Here is a 16,230-nt window from a genome sequence, read left to right on the forward strand (position 1 = left end):
GGAGAGACGGGTTCTTTGTGGTTTTTGTTGTACTTAATAGATGAGCTGTTTGACCTTGGACAAGTTACTTGACCTCACTATGCCTCATTTTCCTCATCTGTAAAATGGGGATTATAATGGTACCTAGCTCACAGTGCTGTTGGAGATAGATAAACACAGAACCTGGCACAAGAGGAAGCGCCTAATGAATGACTGTAACAGTAATAATATTGTACATCAATTAATTGATATTGTTATTTAGCCCAGTGCCTTGAATTGGAGCAGGTGCCTTTGAAAACCTCTCTTGCCCCTTCCCCCATACCATTCTGGGGAACGCCTATTCTGTTCTTTTAGGACAAAGGTTCCAAACTATAAGAATGGACCACAAAAATTAGGTTCTCCATTGGGGAGCTCCAGGAGCCACGCTTTTGGCCCCTCCAGATTCCTAAGATTCCCAGATGTGACCCAAGGAGTATAATCTGCTGCTCATTTCCCATGTTAGACACTCACCTAAAGGGATCCAGGGAAGAAGCAGGGTCCTTACATCAAACAGCAAGGGAGAGCAGTGAGTACCTAGTGTTGCCCGGACAGTAGTAATTCTCTGATATCATAACCCCTGTCCACCTCCCTCCTCACCTCAGTTTTTGGTTCGAATGTCTTGTGGCATCTGAGCGCTTCGCTGACCCTCTCCTCTACCTGCTCTGAGTCTTACTTACACCTGCCATACGGGCTGCCGTGAGGTATGAGGTTACTCCTTTTCTAAATAAAACGGCATTTGATCTCTGCTGATAACCCATTCAGGTAGAAAGCCGGCACTCTGGGGTTGGGGCCTGGAAAGAACTTGTGTGTCAAAGAGGGCCCTGCTTTTTGCCAAACAAGTACCCAAGTGTTGATCACCTCATCTGCAGATAATGCCCCCCTACAGTGCTCCCCTCTAGCTGCATGTTTTTTTCCAGTGGTCACAATGCCCAGGTTAAAGTCAGCTTCACCTTTCAGGCTGCTACCTCCGGCCAATCCGGACACCAGCCTCTTCCACCTTGTGTACGTGGACGCCATTGCCATAGCGATCGTTGGATTTTCTGTGACCATCTCAATGGCCAAGACCTTGGCGAATAAGCATGGCTACCAGGTCGATGGCAATCAGGTAAAACTCATTAATTTCCTGCGGATGTTTCCTGGTGGCACAGTCATCTTGCTCTACTATAGGAGACAAATAAACTGGATTTCTCCATCTTGGTAGGAAAAAAAATTACTTTGGTGATGGATGTATTTGAAGCATGTATTTATTCAACGCTACAATTTTTTCGTGATTTGTGTGCCTTACATCATCAGAACACTGAGGTCCAGACTCCTACCTCACCTCATCAGTAGGTGCAGTCTCCACTCTGAGGTGGACAGTTTGCCATGCTCCTCTAGGCGCTATCCCTATTTTTAAAGCTCACAGCCTGAGAATCTAATGTTTTTCCAGAACCATTTTTACTCCACAGGAAAGCCTTCTCTTTGTTCACTGAACTTTGAGTTTATGGTTCATCACTTAAACCCCACAATACATTCTTTGCCGCCTTCTTTTATAAGATAGCTACAGATAAAGTATTGAATCTGAATACTGTGAGCCATTATTTATTTCTAAGATAAATACCCAGTGTGTATTTATCTTAGAAATTCACACTGTGCACTTCTAAGAGGAGACGAGACGCTCCATGTTCATACGAGACACAGTAATCCGTCTAGGAAACCCGGAAGTTGCCCTGAGATCAGGACCCACTCACTGGTCCCAAGAGGACACTGGCAGGGGTTCCTTGATGAGCAAGAGCCCAGGCATTTAAAAGATGCCAGCAGTCCTGTTCACCAATAACTTTCTCTTAAACGACAAAAATATTTTGTCCGTTTTGCTGCAGTTTTCTTTAAAAACAAAAGCATTATTTGTGTAGAGAGTGTGTTTGGGAAAGAGGGGGCTAGGTGGTGAGCGCAAAATTTATCTCCAACACAATAAAAATTCAAGGTGTTTTTCTTGAATTAATTCAAGAAATTAATGCATTAATTCCTGTTTTGAAGTCATGTTAAACAAATTCTTGTATCTGGAAAGGGAATGAAGAGACAGCCTATACTGCTGAAAATGTGCATTAAATGGGCCATCATGCCTGGCTTCCTGAAAAATAACTGATCTCTTTTGTGCTTTGCTTCCACGTGGAAAAGGAGCTCATTGCCCTGGGACTGTGCAATTCCACTGGCTCACTCTTCCAGACTTTTGCAATTTCATGCTCCTTGTCTCGAAGCCTTGTCCAGGAGGGAACTGGAGGGAAGACACAGGTGCGTATGCAACTGGCCTCCAAGGTCTGGTGATTTGGGTGATAAACTTTAATCTGTTGATTGTATTCTGCCTGAAGATCCATGCTCCAGTGAGCTGTGTATGAATCAGAGAAAGGCATGATTGGTTGAAGCAAATCACAAGGAACTGAATCTACAGAAAAGGGGTATATTCGCCAGTCAAATCGAAAAATTAAACAACACTCCCTGCTACCAGTAAACCTCAAAGTTCAGACATAGGATGTTGTCATGAAAGCCTGAGAGTGAGTATGGGCAGGATGCCAGCACCATCCAATAGACCCTTCTGCTGTGATGGAAATGTTTGATATTTGTACTGTCCAGTATGGCAGCCACTAGCCACATGTAGCTCTTGAGCACTTGAAATGTAGCTAGTGCAACCAAGACCTGAATTTTTAATTTTATTTAATTTTACTTTTTAAGATTTAAATAGCCACCTGTGGCTAGTGGCTACCACTTTGGATGGTAAAAGTCTTATCTGAACTCTTCTGGCCCCTGTGAGTCTTGGGTCAGCACCATACATCTCCTCTCCCCCACCCCTGGCACGGGCATTTCATTCAGGGTATTTAAATATTTCAGCTTCTGGTTTAAAGGCTATATGAGGAACCAAAACCTCAGAAAGGGAGTGGGAATGAGTTACAGGTTTATGTAATGGTATGGATGACTTATGTGAAGCCATATCTTCCCACAGTGATTATCAAAAGACTAAGACCAACCTATGCCCCGCCTCTTACTCAGGTCTCCTAAAAGCCCCTTCCACGTGTCTTCTCTCATTCAGCTTGCAGGTTGTTTGGCCTCATTAATGATTCTGCTGGTCATATTAGCCACTGGATTCCTCTTTGAATCATTACCCCAGGTATGTAGCTTAGATTTGGTGTGAGGTTTTCTCATGTATAGAGACTTTGCTATTTTATTTGTTTATATTTTTGTGGCTGTCTCATGGGTTTTTACTGTAACCCTAGTGAGGTGGTATGAGAAAGGGCCAAGGCTAGGATCAATATCCTGTTCCACAGTCTGCCAGCAACTGGGACCTAGGGAAAGCCATCTCAGCATCTTTGATTCTCAGTTTCTTTATCTGCAAAGTGGAGGTTTTGGTTTGGCTAATCTCCAAGGTTCTTCTCTCTTTGATCTTCTATGACCTTATACTCCCATTAAAAATTTGAGATGGCCTACACTCATAAAACGTTTAGTTACTGGAACATTTAATCTAGTAGAGCTCAGGAATGCTATAGCTTAGAGAAAATCGTAGTGCAGGAAGACCATGGGTGAGATAAGTCCTTGAGTGCCATTTAATTCTGAACCTCTTGACCACCATGCAGGTTTGCTACTAGGCTATAAGTCTGGTTTTCAAGTCCCATTTTAGCTAACCAAGTCCTGAAAATCCAGGTGTTCTTGTCTCCACATGTACCATCACTGCCCTGTAGGAAGGGAGTGGGGAAAGGACGGTGGGAGGGCAGCTGCAGGACAGTGAAGGGCCAGCAGAGGGGGGTCTCTGGACACAAGAGGAGAGGCACGCATGAATGTGCTGTGTTTCAGGCTGTGCTGTCGGCCATTGTGATCGTCAACCTGAAAGGAATGTTTATGCAATTCTCAGATCTCCCCTTTTTCTGGAGAACCAGCAAGATAGAGCTGGTAAGTAACAAAGGTGATTGCTAGGTGAATATGTCATAGCAACAAATGTATTGTTGCTGATAAAAATGTGAGAAAGATAAGTTACTGTGGCCAGTTATTATATGCAGTATCCAGTTAGGCAACAAGGCTAGGTACTCTGTGTGTGTGTGTGTGTGTAACTCGTAGGAAATTTTTCACATGATTCTACCTGAAGCTTTCTGTCTTTTGTTTAGACCATCTGGCTTACTACTTTTGTTTCCTCCTTGTTCCTGGGATTGGACTATGGCTTGATTACTGCTGTGATCATCGCACTGATGACTGTAATTTACAGAACACAGAGGTGAGTGCACAGATTGGCATGGGTGTGCGTCCTGCCTGAGACTGCAACAGTGAGTTTAAACGTAGATCAAAGCTCGATCTGGTCAAAGTAAGCTCTTTGGTTACTTCTGGTCAGCATGAAAGAGAACTGAGGACTCATGGGGCTTGTTGACTAAATAAACAAACTGCCAAATGAAAAACTCAATATGATCATGCCAGATGCTCTACTCTATCACAGTTTATAATTCCATCAGTGGTTCTCTTAAAAGAGCCTAGTTTGTCTCATGGTTCCTGCCACTCTGGCCCCTGTGGCACCCTGGCTTATTTACCCTCTTGTGAGGGTAAATGAACTGTGTGTTCTTGCAGTCTGCTTTGGCACCGGGTGCTGACATAGGTTTTGATAACATGGAGCAGACGCTGACACCAAGTTATCATATGTGGGGCTTCAGCGGTTCCTTCCTCCACCCTGAAATATTATCACCTGTCATCTCTTCTCCTAGTACGAAGCTGAGCCCAATGGGGAAGGTATAAAATAACTTTAAAAAAATACTCTGTTCATGATAAATAAATAAATCACTATAAAGAAAAAAAAAGGAAACATTATGTTTTCAAATAGTCTGACTTTGGAGTCAGACAACCTTAGGTTCAAGTCCTGGCTGCACACTCTGTATAAGCTCTGTGATTTTACGTGACCTCTTGGAGCCTCCGTCTCTGCCTCTATAAAATGAGACTCTTACTTGCTGCCTCAAAGAGTCACAGCAAGGTTCAAATGAGAATAATGCACATGAAGAGCCTAGCACGGTGCCTGACACATCCTATGCACGCAACAAATTTAACACGGGTGGAATGAAAATGAGGTTAGTCTGTTTTTGCCTGTAGTTGCAAATCACACGATAGTTCTTAAAGTTTTGATTGTGGTATGTTGAAGGGCTGCTAGATGGAAATGATGGGATGCTTCCCACTCTACAGCGTAGGAAATGAGCATTTTCCTCTTCAGAAACGACATAGAGGGAAATGTGGAATCTAAACTCAAAAATTACACTGTTTTTAATAACAAACTCTACCCTGTCACCCACTTTTATGTAAAAGAAGTTCACCCTCCCCCTCGTTTTTGTTTGTTTGTTTTTGGTTTTTGGGTCTTTTTTTCTGCGGTACGCGCCTCTCACTGTTGTGGCCTCTCCTGTTGCGGAGCACAGGTTCCGCACGCGCAGGCTCAGCGGCCATGGCTCACGGGCCCAGCCGCTCTGCGGCATGTGGGATCTTCCCGGACCGGGGCACGAACCCATGTCCCCTGCATCGGCAGGCAGACTCTCAGCCACCGCGCCACCAGGGAAGCCCTCCCCCCCGTTTTTGTACGAGCATTATTAGTACATGCAAGAGTTCTTTCTCTCAGAGCTTTAGTGAACATCATGGTTTAAAAATATCTGTATCCTTTAACAAGCCATGGTATAGAATTGGAGACTTTTTTTTCACTTTTTGGTGGTTTTTTTTACCCAAATAATAGTTTATGATTTCTTATCATAAATTTTAAAGTTAGGCAGGTTGTTTTTTAAATGCTCTGCTTATTTTTCTCCCCCAAATAATTAACTAAAGTTCGTTTTTAATGTTCTGTCCCTGTTGGTGATTGTGCTGGGTCTTTGTAGGTTAGAGTCTGGGGAGCCAGTACCAAGGCTACGTGTTTATTTTCAGCTGCTTCTTTCTCTGTAATTAGGCCGTGCTGTCCAGAGAGGGCTGGTGCTTCAGTGGCTTTGCTTGTCTTCCAAACACCCAGATTCCCTCAAAGCCCACATGGTCAAGGGACAATCAGTTCATCAACAAATAGTTCCTTATGCCTCCTCCATGCAGGCGCTGTGGGTGATGCTATAAATGTGACGGAAATTCAGTTTTTGCCCCCAAGCGGGGGCAAAACATATTAGAATAATTATAATCTTATAATCTTAATTGGACAGTCTTTTTGGAGGGACTACTAGGTTCCCAGGGAGATACTAGACTCTAGGGATATTGCAGTAAATAAAACATAGTTCTTCCCTTCAAAAAGGCTGCACTCTCCTAAGGATGACAGATACATAATGATGATGCTAATCATGATAATGAAGTAATGGTGGCACTAAATTATCGTAGTTAGTTATGTGCCTGGCTGTGTGCCAAGGTCCACGCTTTATGTCATTCATCCTTCCAGCCCAATGACTGTTAGCATCCCCGTTTCACAGATGGGGAAACTGAGGCCTAGATCGATTGAGTAACTTCGATCACACAGCAAGTGGTAGGCAATGATTCAAATATGAGTTTTTGTGAATCCAGAGGCTAACTCTTAATCAGCATTTTATAATCCATCTTCAAGAAATTGGAACACACAGTTGTAAGTGCTTCAGTTAAGTGTAAGCAAGGTACAAGTGATAATAAGCATAAGAGATGGCCAAATAAAACCCCATCAGAGTTCATAAAGAGAGACTTTCTTGCTCCTGGGGTGATTAGGGAAGAAACAGGGAGTATTTAGACCTGAGGAAGTGGGATTCCAGAGCGCTCCAGCTGGTCAGGAAGGCCTTTTCCTCATCTGCCTGTTGAAATCCACGTAAGTTTAGACCCCGCTCACCCAGCCAGAGAGATCCCAACTCCCCTGTGCGCCCACAGCAGCATTGTGGTCCTCCAGCACCTCACAAGTCTTGCCGTTACTTGTGTACTTGTGTGGTCCCCGTGTCCACCCCTCACTCACCTCCGCCCGCTGGCACTAGATTGCAACATGTGGACAACATTTCGAGTCTCGTATGGAAGGTTTTCTCATAATTGGGAACTCAACTGAGAACCTTGCCTCTCATCTCCAGTATCAGTTGGTGTTATATTTGTCCACAGACATCACTAGACTGTGAGCACCTTGGTTGTGTACACGAGGTTCCTGGAGCCCAGTACCAGCATATAGTGTGTGTTCTCTGAATGCTTGTTGAAGGAATCCACCTAGAAAAACCCCTGACATTTCTGCTGTAGATTCTAACTCACAAAGCACTTGCACATATGCGCTGAGAACACCAGAGCATAGTAACGAGACCATGGAATGTCCGTACAAGACCTTGAGCCATATTCTGACTCTGCCAAGCTCTCTGACCTTGAACAGCTCACCTAACCCCACTGGACTTCAGTTTCTCTTCCACATGACGGCAGAAATAAGCCCAGTAGGATTTTTCATGGGCTATAATAAGGTAATATCAGGTGCTTAAGAAGTAGTACCTGTCATCATTTCAGTATCTAATTTGAGCCAGACTGTCCTATAAAAAGAATTCGGAATTTGTGCTTTTAAAAAATAATGTTTAAAATCTATTCACACCAGCCTTCAGAAAACTTTCTATGCTGATTTGAGATTTTTTTCTCCCCACACCTTCTGTTGACTAACCCCCCGCCCACTGCTCCATGAGTCAGAGACTCTTATTAGAGACAAAATGAAAATCCCCTCTCCTGCTTTAGAATTAAAACAGGAAGGTAATTCTATCTACCCAGTAACATGAGATTGAGTTACACATGTCCCTGGCATGGTTTGAACTCTGCACAATTCATTTTTGCCCCCATCTTTAGATGCCTGAGTCTTTTGTCTTGATCAGGTTGTGTGTGTGCTATCTGGATGGTATGTACAGGATGTGTGTGTAGTGTTATGTAGTGGGTATGTACGTGGTGTGGGTATGTACGTGGTGTGCGTATGTGCTGTGTGGGGGGGCTCTGTGTGTTGTGAGGTGTATGTGTTGTGTGTGTATATAGCGTACGTCTTGGGGATGTGTGTGGGGTGTGTTAGGCTTGGAATGGCACTGGGAATGTGAATATATGTGGAGCCCTTCTGAAAAGGCACCATAAAAGGATCAAGTATCCCTGAAGTCACTAGCAAATCCCACGTGCAGAACCTCGTGTTTCCGTCAAGTCCTGTGCATCAGCACGTTGGTATTTTAACACGCTCCTTCTCTGTCTTCAGTCCGAGCTACATAGTCCTTGGGCAGCTTCCTGACACTGATGTGTACATTGACATAGATGCGTATGAGGAGGTAGGACCTTTTTCTATCATTTTAAATGGTTGTAAGCATGTGATGTGACTGGCCAACTAGATATTATTTTTACTTAGGACAAAGAGTGGGGTGGAGAGCAGGGAGGTGTGGTGGTCAAAGCGAAAAGCCTGAACTTCAGTTTACTGTCTGGATTCAGTTTTACAGTTTATACTACACATCAGTTACACAACCTCCTAATATTTATTTTTCCTCCTTTTTTAATGAGGATAAACATATATTCTTGGACTTAAAGTATATGTTTACAAAATACTGAGACTGTTTGCCAGGGTGGTCTGTATGGGCATGATTTCCTTCTGATGAGTGTAAACTGGTGGTAAAATACTAGTATTAGCAGTGTAAAATGTAGGTGGTGGGGCTGTGGAATTCTCCCGCTTCATTTTTTTTCCTGCTTCACTTTCTTAATATATAAATTTTTCTGTTCTATTTTATTTATTTTTGGCCACATTGGGTCTTTGTTGGCAGTGCACGGGCTTCTCATTGTGGTGGCTTCTTGTCGCAGAGCACGGGCTCTAGGCGCACGGGCTTCAGTAGTTGTGGCTCACGGGTTCTAGAGCGCAGGCTCAATAGTTGCGGCACACGGGCTTAGTTGCTCTGCGGCATGTGGGATCTTCCCGGACCGGGAATCCAACCCATGTCCCCTGCATTGGCAGGCGAATTCTTAACCACTGCACCACCAGGGAAGCCCTCCTGCTTCTTCTTTTTTTTTTTTTGGTAGTACGCGGGCCTCTCACTGTTTGTGGCCTCTCCCGTTGCGGAGCACAGGCTCCGGACGCGCAGGCTCAGCGGCCATGGCTCACGGGCCCAGCCACTCCGCGGCATGTGGGATCTTCCCGGACCGGGGCACGAACCCGTGTCCCCTGCATCGGCAGGCAGACTCTCCACCACTGTGCCACCAGGGAAGCCCCATGAGGCTTCTTGATAAAATTTTCACTCTGTTTCACTTGGGTCCATTTTCACTCCTGCCTACGTTCTGTGAATCAACCAGTATCAGCCGCTGTTCATTTTATTCGGCTGCTTGTCACAGTCTGAGTGGCAGCTTCGCCTTTCCTACCCACTTCTTTTTTTTTTTAATATTTCAGTTTCTTCTTTGTACTTTATGGTAAAAATGAAACAAAGAAAGACTTTTAAAAGAAATGAAAAGGTGTGCATTCTTGAAGGCGTTCTGCTCAGCATGCATTTCTCCAGAGCATGAGTAGGTCAGCTAGAGTGACATTATTTTATTTAAACACTGTCAGAGGGCCCTTAGCAACTTCTGTATTAATTCTCAAGTTAGAAGAGGGAGGCAGTTGCTGTTTCGATTCTGAAATATTTCCATATATTAAATTCACTAACATTTTATTTCTCAGGTGAAAGAAGTTCCTGGAATAAAAATATTCCAAATAAATGCCCCAATTTATTATGCAAATAGTGACTTATATAGCAGTGCATTAAAAAGAAAGGTGAGTCACAAGAAACTAAGGGTGATTATTTCTGAGCAGGGAATCTGAGGATTGATAGGCATGGGGGGGGTCACTTAAATGTCTTGGTATACCTTTTATACTATTTGTTTTTCTCCGCCTCTATTTTTTAAATTGTGGTATAATATACATAACATAAAATTTATCTTTTTTGTTTTATTTTTCTTTACATAACTTAAAATTTATCATTTTAACCATTTGGAACTATACAAGTCAGTGGATGGAATTAAGTACATTCGCATTGTTGTGTAACCAACACCGCTATTCATTCTCTTTTATCATATGCATGTATTACCTATTCAAAAATAATTTTTTTAAAAAAAACGAAGAACTAATTTTAAATTTCTTATTCTTGGGTTCCTTTGATCATGATTAGAACTCCACCCCACACTCTCCAGCAAGGAGGAAAACCTTCCAGTCAACCCACAGAGTCTCTGAGAGATCTAAGTTTGAAAAATACTACTTTAAAATTCTCTTTAATATTTAGCTTCTGGTTGTCTTGAATCAAGACCAAGAATAAGAAAAGTTACTACTGTTCTTTTAACGAGGGATAACCCAGTTCAGGGCATCTGAGGGAAAGATAGAGCAAGGGTTATGGTGATAATTAGGCATAGAAAACAGTCAGATGGAGAGATTTGAAGATTAATTGCTTTGGGTGGGTTTCTGGGAGCCAAGAAGTTATTTTTGCATATATTGCCTTTCTGTAAAGACTGGAGTGAACCCAGCCTTCATATTGGGAGCAAGAAGAAAGGCCATGAAGAAGTATGCTAAGGAAGTTGGAAATGCCAACATGGCCAATGCAACCGTCGTCAAAGTGGTGAGTGATCCCTTCATTGTAACTTTCCCTTGTCTCTTGATCTGCAGTGCCCCCCACCTTTATTCATGATTGAAGGTTTTTTTTGTTTTGTTTTGTTTTTGCGGTACGCGGGCCTCTCGCTGTTGTGGCCTCTCCCGTTGCGGAGCACAGGCTCCGGACGCGCAGGCCCAGCGGCCATGGCTCACGGGCCCAGCCGCTCTGCGGCATGTGGGACCTTCCCGGGCCGGGGCATGAACCTGTGTCCCCTGCATGGGCAGGCGGACTCCCAACCACTGTGCCACCAGGGAAGCCCCATGATTGAAGTTTTAACACAGCATCAAGTCCCTAAAGTAGGAAAGCTTAGAAACAAGCTAAGTATCCTTTGTATATTAAAGATACATGGTAAGGTCAGTTATGAGAATGCTTCTGAAATAAGTAGTGATAGGAGCCCAGGAAAACATGGTTTTAAAAAATAGAAATCACACAGTACCTTAATAAATGTTACCATTATTACTTTGTCAGAGATTCATTCAGCTGTTAGTAAAAAAACCTCAAAGACTGGTTTTTGTCTGTGGTCTGTGGTCTGTCATGTTGAAGTTAATGGGACTATTTTAGAAGTTAGGGGAAAATGTATATGATGACTAAAGAGAGTGGATTTCATTGGACAAAAGAAAAAGAGGAAGAGGAGGAAGAAAAAAAGAAACAGCTAAAACTGAATATTGTGTATATATCCTTTTTTGTCATATTACAGGGCTAGGATATAGCAAATATTTTGGAAATGGTCTGGTATAGTCAGAAACTTGAGCATATGAGGACTAATTTGTCCCTCATAAATCTTTCTCAGAACCAAAATATGAGTTGTTCATAGCGCTCTGGTTTGGTTTGATTTTTAACATAGGATGCAGAAGTAGATGCAGAAGATGGCACCAAGCCTGAGGAAGAGGAGGATGAAATAAAATATCCCCCAATAGTCACCAAGAGCACACTTCCTGAGGAACTGCAAAGATTTATGCCCCCAGGGGATAACGTCCACACCATCATTCTGGATTTTACTCAAGTCAATTTTATGGATTCCGTTGGTGTAAAAACTCTGGCAGGGGTAAGCATCATCTTTAACAAGTCTTTTAGTATCTCTGTGCCCAGTATCACCATCAGTAAAATCAGAGAATTGAACTAGGGTCCTTTTTCAACTCTCAAAATTTTGTTGTTGTTTTTGTTTTTCAACTTTTGATTGTGGAATATATCGAAAACATACAAAATAAAGAGCAGAGTGTAATGAACCCCCGTGTAACTATCACTCAGATTCAACTATTATCAGTTCATGGTCAATTTTGTTTCATTTATCCCCACACCCATTTTCCCCTTCTCTTATTTTGAAGCACATCCCGCTCATCATATAATCTGTAAACATTACAGTATATACCTCTTCGAGAAGATTCTTTTAAAAACCATTACCATAATACCTTTATTACACTTGAATAAAATTTGATAAGAATTCTTTGATGTTCCAGATTATCACTGTTGATATAAAAATCAAACAAAATACAGATTTTTAAATGATTAGTTCAAAATGCATAATTATTGAAGTGGAGTAGCTCAAGTGAATGAACCAGAGCATCTTATATCACTAAATACGTATTGGTAGAAAGAAACTTGCACTTCACAGAGTCAAGAGAAATTAAACTTTATTTCAACATTATTACAGATTGTAAAGGAATATGGAGATGTCGGCATTTATGTGTATTTAGCAGGATGCAGTGGTGAGTACACTTTTAGAATGGGAGAAGTTTTAACATTTTGGTTTTGTTTCTGTTTTTTAAATAACTGCATTTGGAAGTATTTTCCCTTAATTTTAGTTTTAGGTGAAAATGAAAATTATTCCGAAAATCTAAAGCTAGCTTTGAAATTTGCCACTTACAGCACTCACATCCCTGGGTTACTTGGTGGTAGGCCTCCTGCACGGGAGTTGGAGGAAAGGAGCTAATAAACCATTGTTCAGGGCTGGTATATTTTTTAGTAATTATTTGTGTAATGGCTGCCATAAACATAGTTATATAAAATCATTTAGATTTTTCCAGACAATGCCTGCTCTTTTTGTTTTAATATAAATTTTGGCTAAAACAGTGCTTGAAAATGAAATTCACATAAAGGCATCACTTTTCACCTACCAAAATAGCAAAAACTGAAAATGTTTGACAGCAGGCTCTGTAGGCTCACTGTGGGACAACAGGAGCCCTCAGACATTGCTGGTGGGAGTGCAAACTGGAGCAGCCTCTGTGGAGGGCAGACAGGCATTTTCTTTCAAAATTGCAAATGCATTTACCTTTAACCCAGCAAATCCAACAGTATGCTACACACATTCAAAATAACACATGTACATGGTTAATGATCATAGTACTGTCTCTAAGAACAAAACACTAGAAAATATTTAATTGTCAAAAGGGACCAGTTAAATAAACTAGGGTACATTTACACCATAGAATAATACCATGTATGGTAAAAAATAATTTTTATTATATCATTTTAATATTTAAACTATATGAAAGTATTACTTTTTTAATGTTTAAGACTGACACCCAGAGTGTGGGCTAATTTTCTTTTTTCTTATTTATTATTTACTGATTTATTTTATTTTTTCTTGGCTGCATCAGGTCTTAGTTGCAGGATCTTTATTGAGGCATGCAGGATCTTTCATTGCGGCGCACAGGCTTCTCTCTAGTTGTGGCGTGCAGGTTTTCTCTCTAGTTGTGGCGTGCAGGCTCCAGGGCACGTGGGCTCCGTAGTTTGTGGCACCCGGGCTCTCTAGCTGAGGCGCGCCAGCTCAGTAGTTCTGGTGGGCGGGCTTAGTTACCCCACGGCATGTGGGATCTTAGTTCCCCGACCAGGGATTGAACCACGTCCCCTGTATTGGAAGGTGGAGTCTTTACCACTGGACCACCAGGGAAGTCCCTGGGCTAATTTTCCCTTCTTCTTTTATAGCACAAGTCGTGAGTGACCTCACTCAAAATCAATTCTTTGAAAATCCTGCCTTACTGGATCTGCTGTTCCACAGCATTCACGATGCAGTCTTAGGCAGCCAAGTTCGAGAGGCACTTGCCGAACAGGAGGCCACGGCTGCTCCTCCCCAGGAGGACTCTGAGCCCAACGCCACTCCGGAAGCTTAGACGAGGAGCTCAGCCTGCGATGGGGTATGAGCTTCTCGTGAAATTACTAACCTACACACTTTAAATAGTAGACACTAAACGTTTTTTTCCTAAGGGTAAATACTAGTAGTAGGTAAATACTAGTAAATACAAGGCTTGATTTGGAGGGTGAATGACGCATAGCAAGATGTATCTTACTTGTATTTTTTTAATTGACTATTTCAAAGATATTATTAGCCTCTTGCCTGCATTTATTGTGTAGTGACATTTCTGTTACTCTTTAGTATTATCTTTGTGAACTTAAAGAATTTATTTAAGTACTTTATCCACAAATCAGATACCCTGTCACCAGATGGGTAGTAGTTCTTTGCTTTTGTACTTGTTGATCTACAGACTTTCTGTAATCAGTTATCTCACAGAGGAGGCAAACCCACAATTTTCTAGAAGTTCTTCTTTTAAAATAACCATTTATTGTTACAGAAGCAATGTAGGTACATTGCAGAAAATTAGAAAATATAGACAAGCAAAAATAAGAAAAACATTACATTACCAGCAAAGATTATTGCTAACACCTTAATGCATGTCCTTCCAGATCTTTTTCTATCCATATATATTTACATCTTTTAACCAAAATAAGATCATACTCTACATAGTGTTCTGTGACCTGTTCTTTTCAGTCATCCATCTTTGCTTTCTCATTCTAGAACATGTTTACCTCAGACCATATTCAAACTTCCCCAATTGTCTCCACAGCTGTAGTTGGTTTATCCAAACTAGTATTCATTCTGTGACCTTACACTACAAATGGTCATGTCCCCTCTTAATCTAGCACTGTCCCTTTTTTGATGACATTAACTTGTTAAAGGGAGTTGGGGCAGTTGTCCTGTAGAATCCCATCTTGTGAGTGTGTCCACTCGCTTTTTCAAGGTGTTATTTAGTTTGTCCCTTTATTTCCTGAACTACCTGTGATCTAGAAGTTATGTCTAACTAAAGGCTTCATGAATTTGAATAAAACATTTCTTGCTAGATGAGATACGTGCATAGATGAGATACGTGCATAGATGAGGCACGTGCTTCAAATCGCATCACAACAGAAAACAAGTAATATCTAGTTGACCTACCATTAATGATGCTAAAATAAATCACTTGGATTAATATGACAACCAATCCCCCAATTATATTTTCTCCTTTGTGACTAGTGAGTTATCTGTATGGTGTTCCTTTGGCACTGAATGAATGCCCAGTTCTCCATTAGCCGTTCACCCAGAGGTTTTAACGTCTAGTGTTAATCCTTGCCTAAAGCATCAATTTTATTAAGGTGTGTGAATTTTCTTTTCCAATTCTTTCATTTCTTCTGCATTTATCAATTGGTGTTTCCGTGTAAACTACAGCTTTCCCTCAACTTGAATTATTTAGTCATCCTTAAATATAGTTCTTACTGGAAGGGCAGGTTAAATTTTTTTTTTCCATTTAGTTATCAACTTCAAAGTAAGGAGTTGGTTTAATAGATGGTGACGAATTAGGTTCTTTTTGATTTTTCCTTTTTCGTGTAATTATACACTCATGAATTGTTGTAGTTTTAATGTGTTTCAGTGCATTATAGTTATTCTTTTTGGTGTTCAAATTGTCACACCTGTGGCCAGTAGGAAGCCCTAGAAGTTTTGTTGTTGCTAAAACTGATTTACCACATATTTTAGAAAACTGACTCCTGGGTATAATTTAATACCTTCCTTCTGAATCCACAGAGTTAGTTAATTCTTCATCAAACTCAGTTTTAAGCCGATGAGTGAGTAAAATGCTGTTTGAAGCATTTTCTCTACAGTTGTTCAAAAGGAGTAGGGAGACCTTTAAGCCAGTTTGTCATCAGAAGTTCCTGCTCCTGTAATTCTAACCACCTGCTCACTCCAAATCACAGCACAAGTATTAGCCAACCTGCCTAAAGCCTCATCTGCTAAGATTTCCTGCTAATAGTTGTTTTTGTTTTTGTTTTACATGTTTCCTTATTGACTCCTTGTTTTAGTTTTCATGAAGAAAACACTTCCAGGGGAAAAGTGCATCAGGGAAGAAGTAGGTTAGCATGGGTCTAGTCCAAACCAAACCCTATGGCTTGTTTGCTTTAAGTCTTATCAAGTGACTTTACTAATTTAATTCAGAGTAGACCCCCGCCCCTTTCTAATCAATACTTTATCTAGATCTAGAGTGAAATTAGATTTGCAGTCAGTTATTTCCTTTGCAATCATCAGATACATCTGCATTCTGATACAGACTGCCTTCTGAAAGAGCATGTAGTTATAGGACCTCAGCTTGTACTAGAAACTTTTATAAAAGGGCTTGTATCGTTTCAGCCATTAAAGTAGAACTTAAGGATTTTAAACAATATTATAAAATATTTTATTGCATAATCTTTAGCACCAGTCTTCAATAAATGCTTTACACACAGCAGATATTCAAGTCCTGGTTATTGATAGATTGAAAGCAGTATACAAAAAAAGTACTTGTCTGTAGCTTACAAATTTGTATTTAACTTTTCTGTCCTTTAATTTTTAACCTATTTTGAA

At 41.2% G+C, this 16,230-nt stretch overlaps 1 protein-coding gene across 3 annotated transcripts in view; it reads left to right on the top strand.

The window, feature by feature from the left end:
- The window catches only part of SLC26A5 (solute carrier family 26 member 5), a 30,115-nt gene extending 16,422 nt beyond the window's left edge, over positions 1-13,693 (top strand). The window contains exons 8-18 of one of the 3 annotated variants that reach the window (XM_060019852.1): positions 976-1,123; positions 2,176-2,289; positions 3,083-3,160; positions 3,841-3,936; positions 4,149-4,255; positions 8,186-8,255; positions 9,623-9,715; positions 10,443-10,550; positions 11,428-11,628; positions 12,235-12,289; positions 13,509-13,693. In XM_060019852.1, the coding sequence (XP_059875835.1) occupies positions 976-1,123; positions 2,176-2,289; positions 3,083-3,160; positions 3,841-3,936; positions 4,149-4,255; positions 8,186-8,255; positions 9,623-9,715; positions 10,443-10,550; positions 11,428-11,628; positions 12,235-12,289; positions 13,509-13,693 (1,255 nt within the window). Of the gene's footprint in view, positions 1-975; positions 1,124-2,175; positions 2,290-3,082; positions 3,161-3,840; positions 3,937-4,148; positions 4,260-8,185; positions 8,256-9,622; positions 9,716-10,442; positions 10,551-11,427; positions 11,629-12,234; positions 12,290-13,508 lie in introns of those variants that run through there. The other 2 variants (XM_060019854.1, XM_060019855.1) reach the window with 2 other exon arrangements.
- Positions 13,694-16,230: the final 2,537 nt, after the last annotated feature.

Source organism: Delphinus delphis, chromosome 9, assembly GCF_949987515.2.
Source record: "Delphinus delphis chromosome 9, mDelDel1.2, whole genome shotgun sequence".
Taxonomy (NCBI): Eukaryota; Metazoa; Chordata; class Mammalia; order Artiodactyla; family Delphinidae; genus Delphinus; species Delphinus delphis.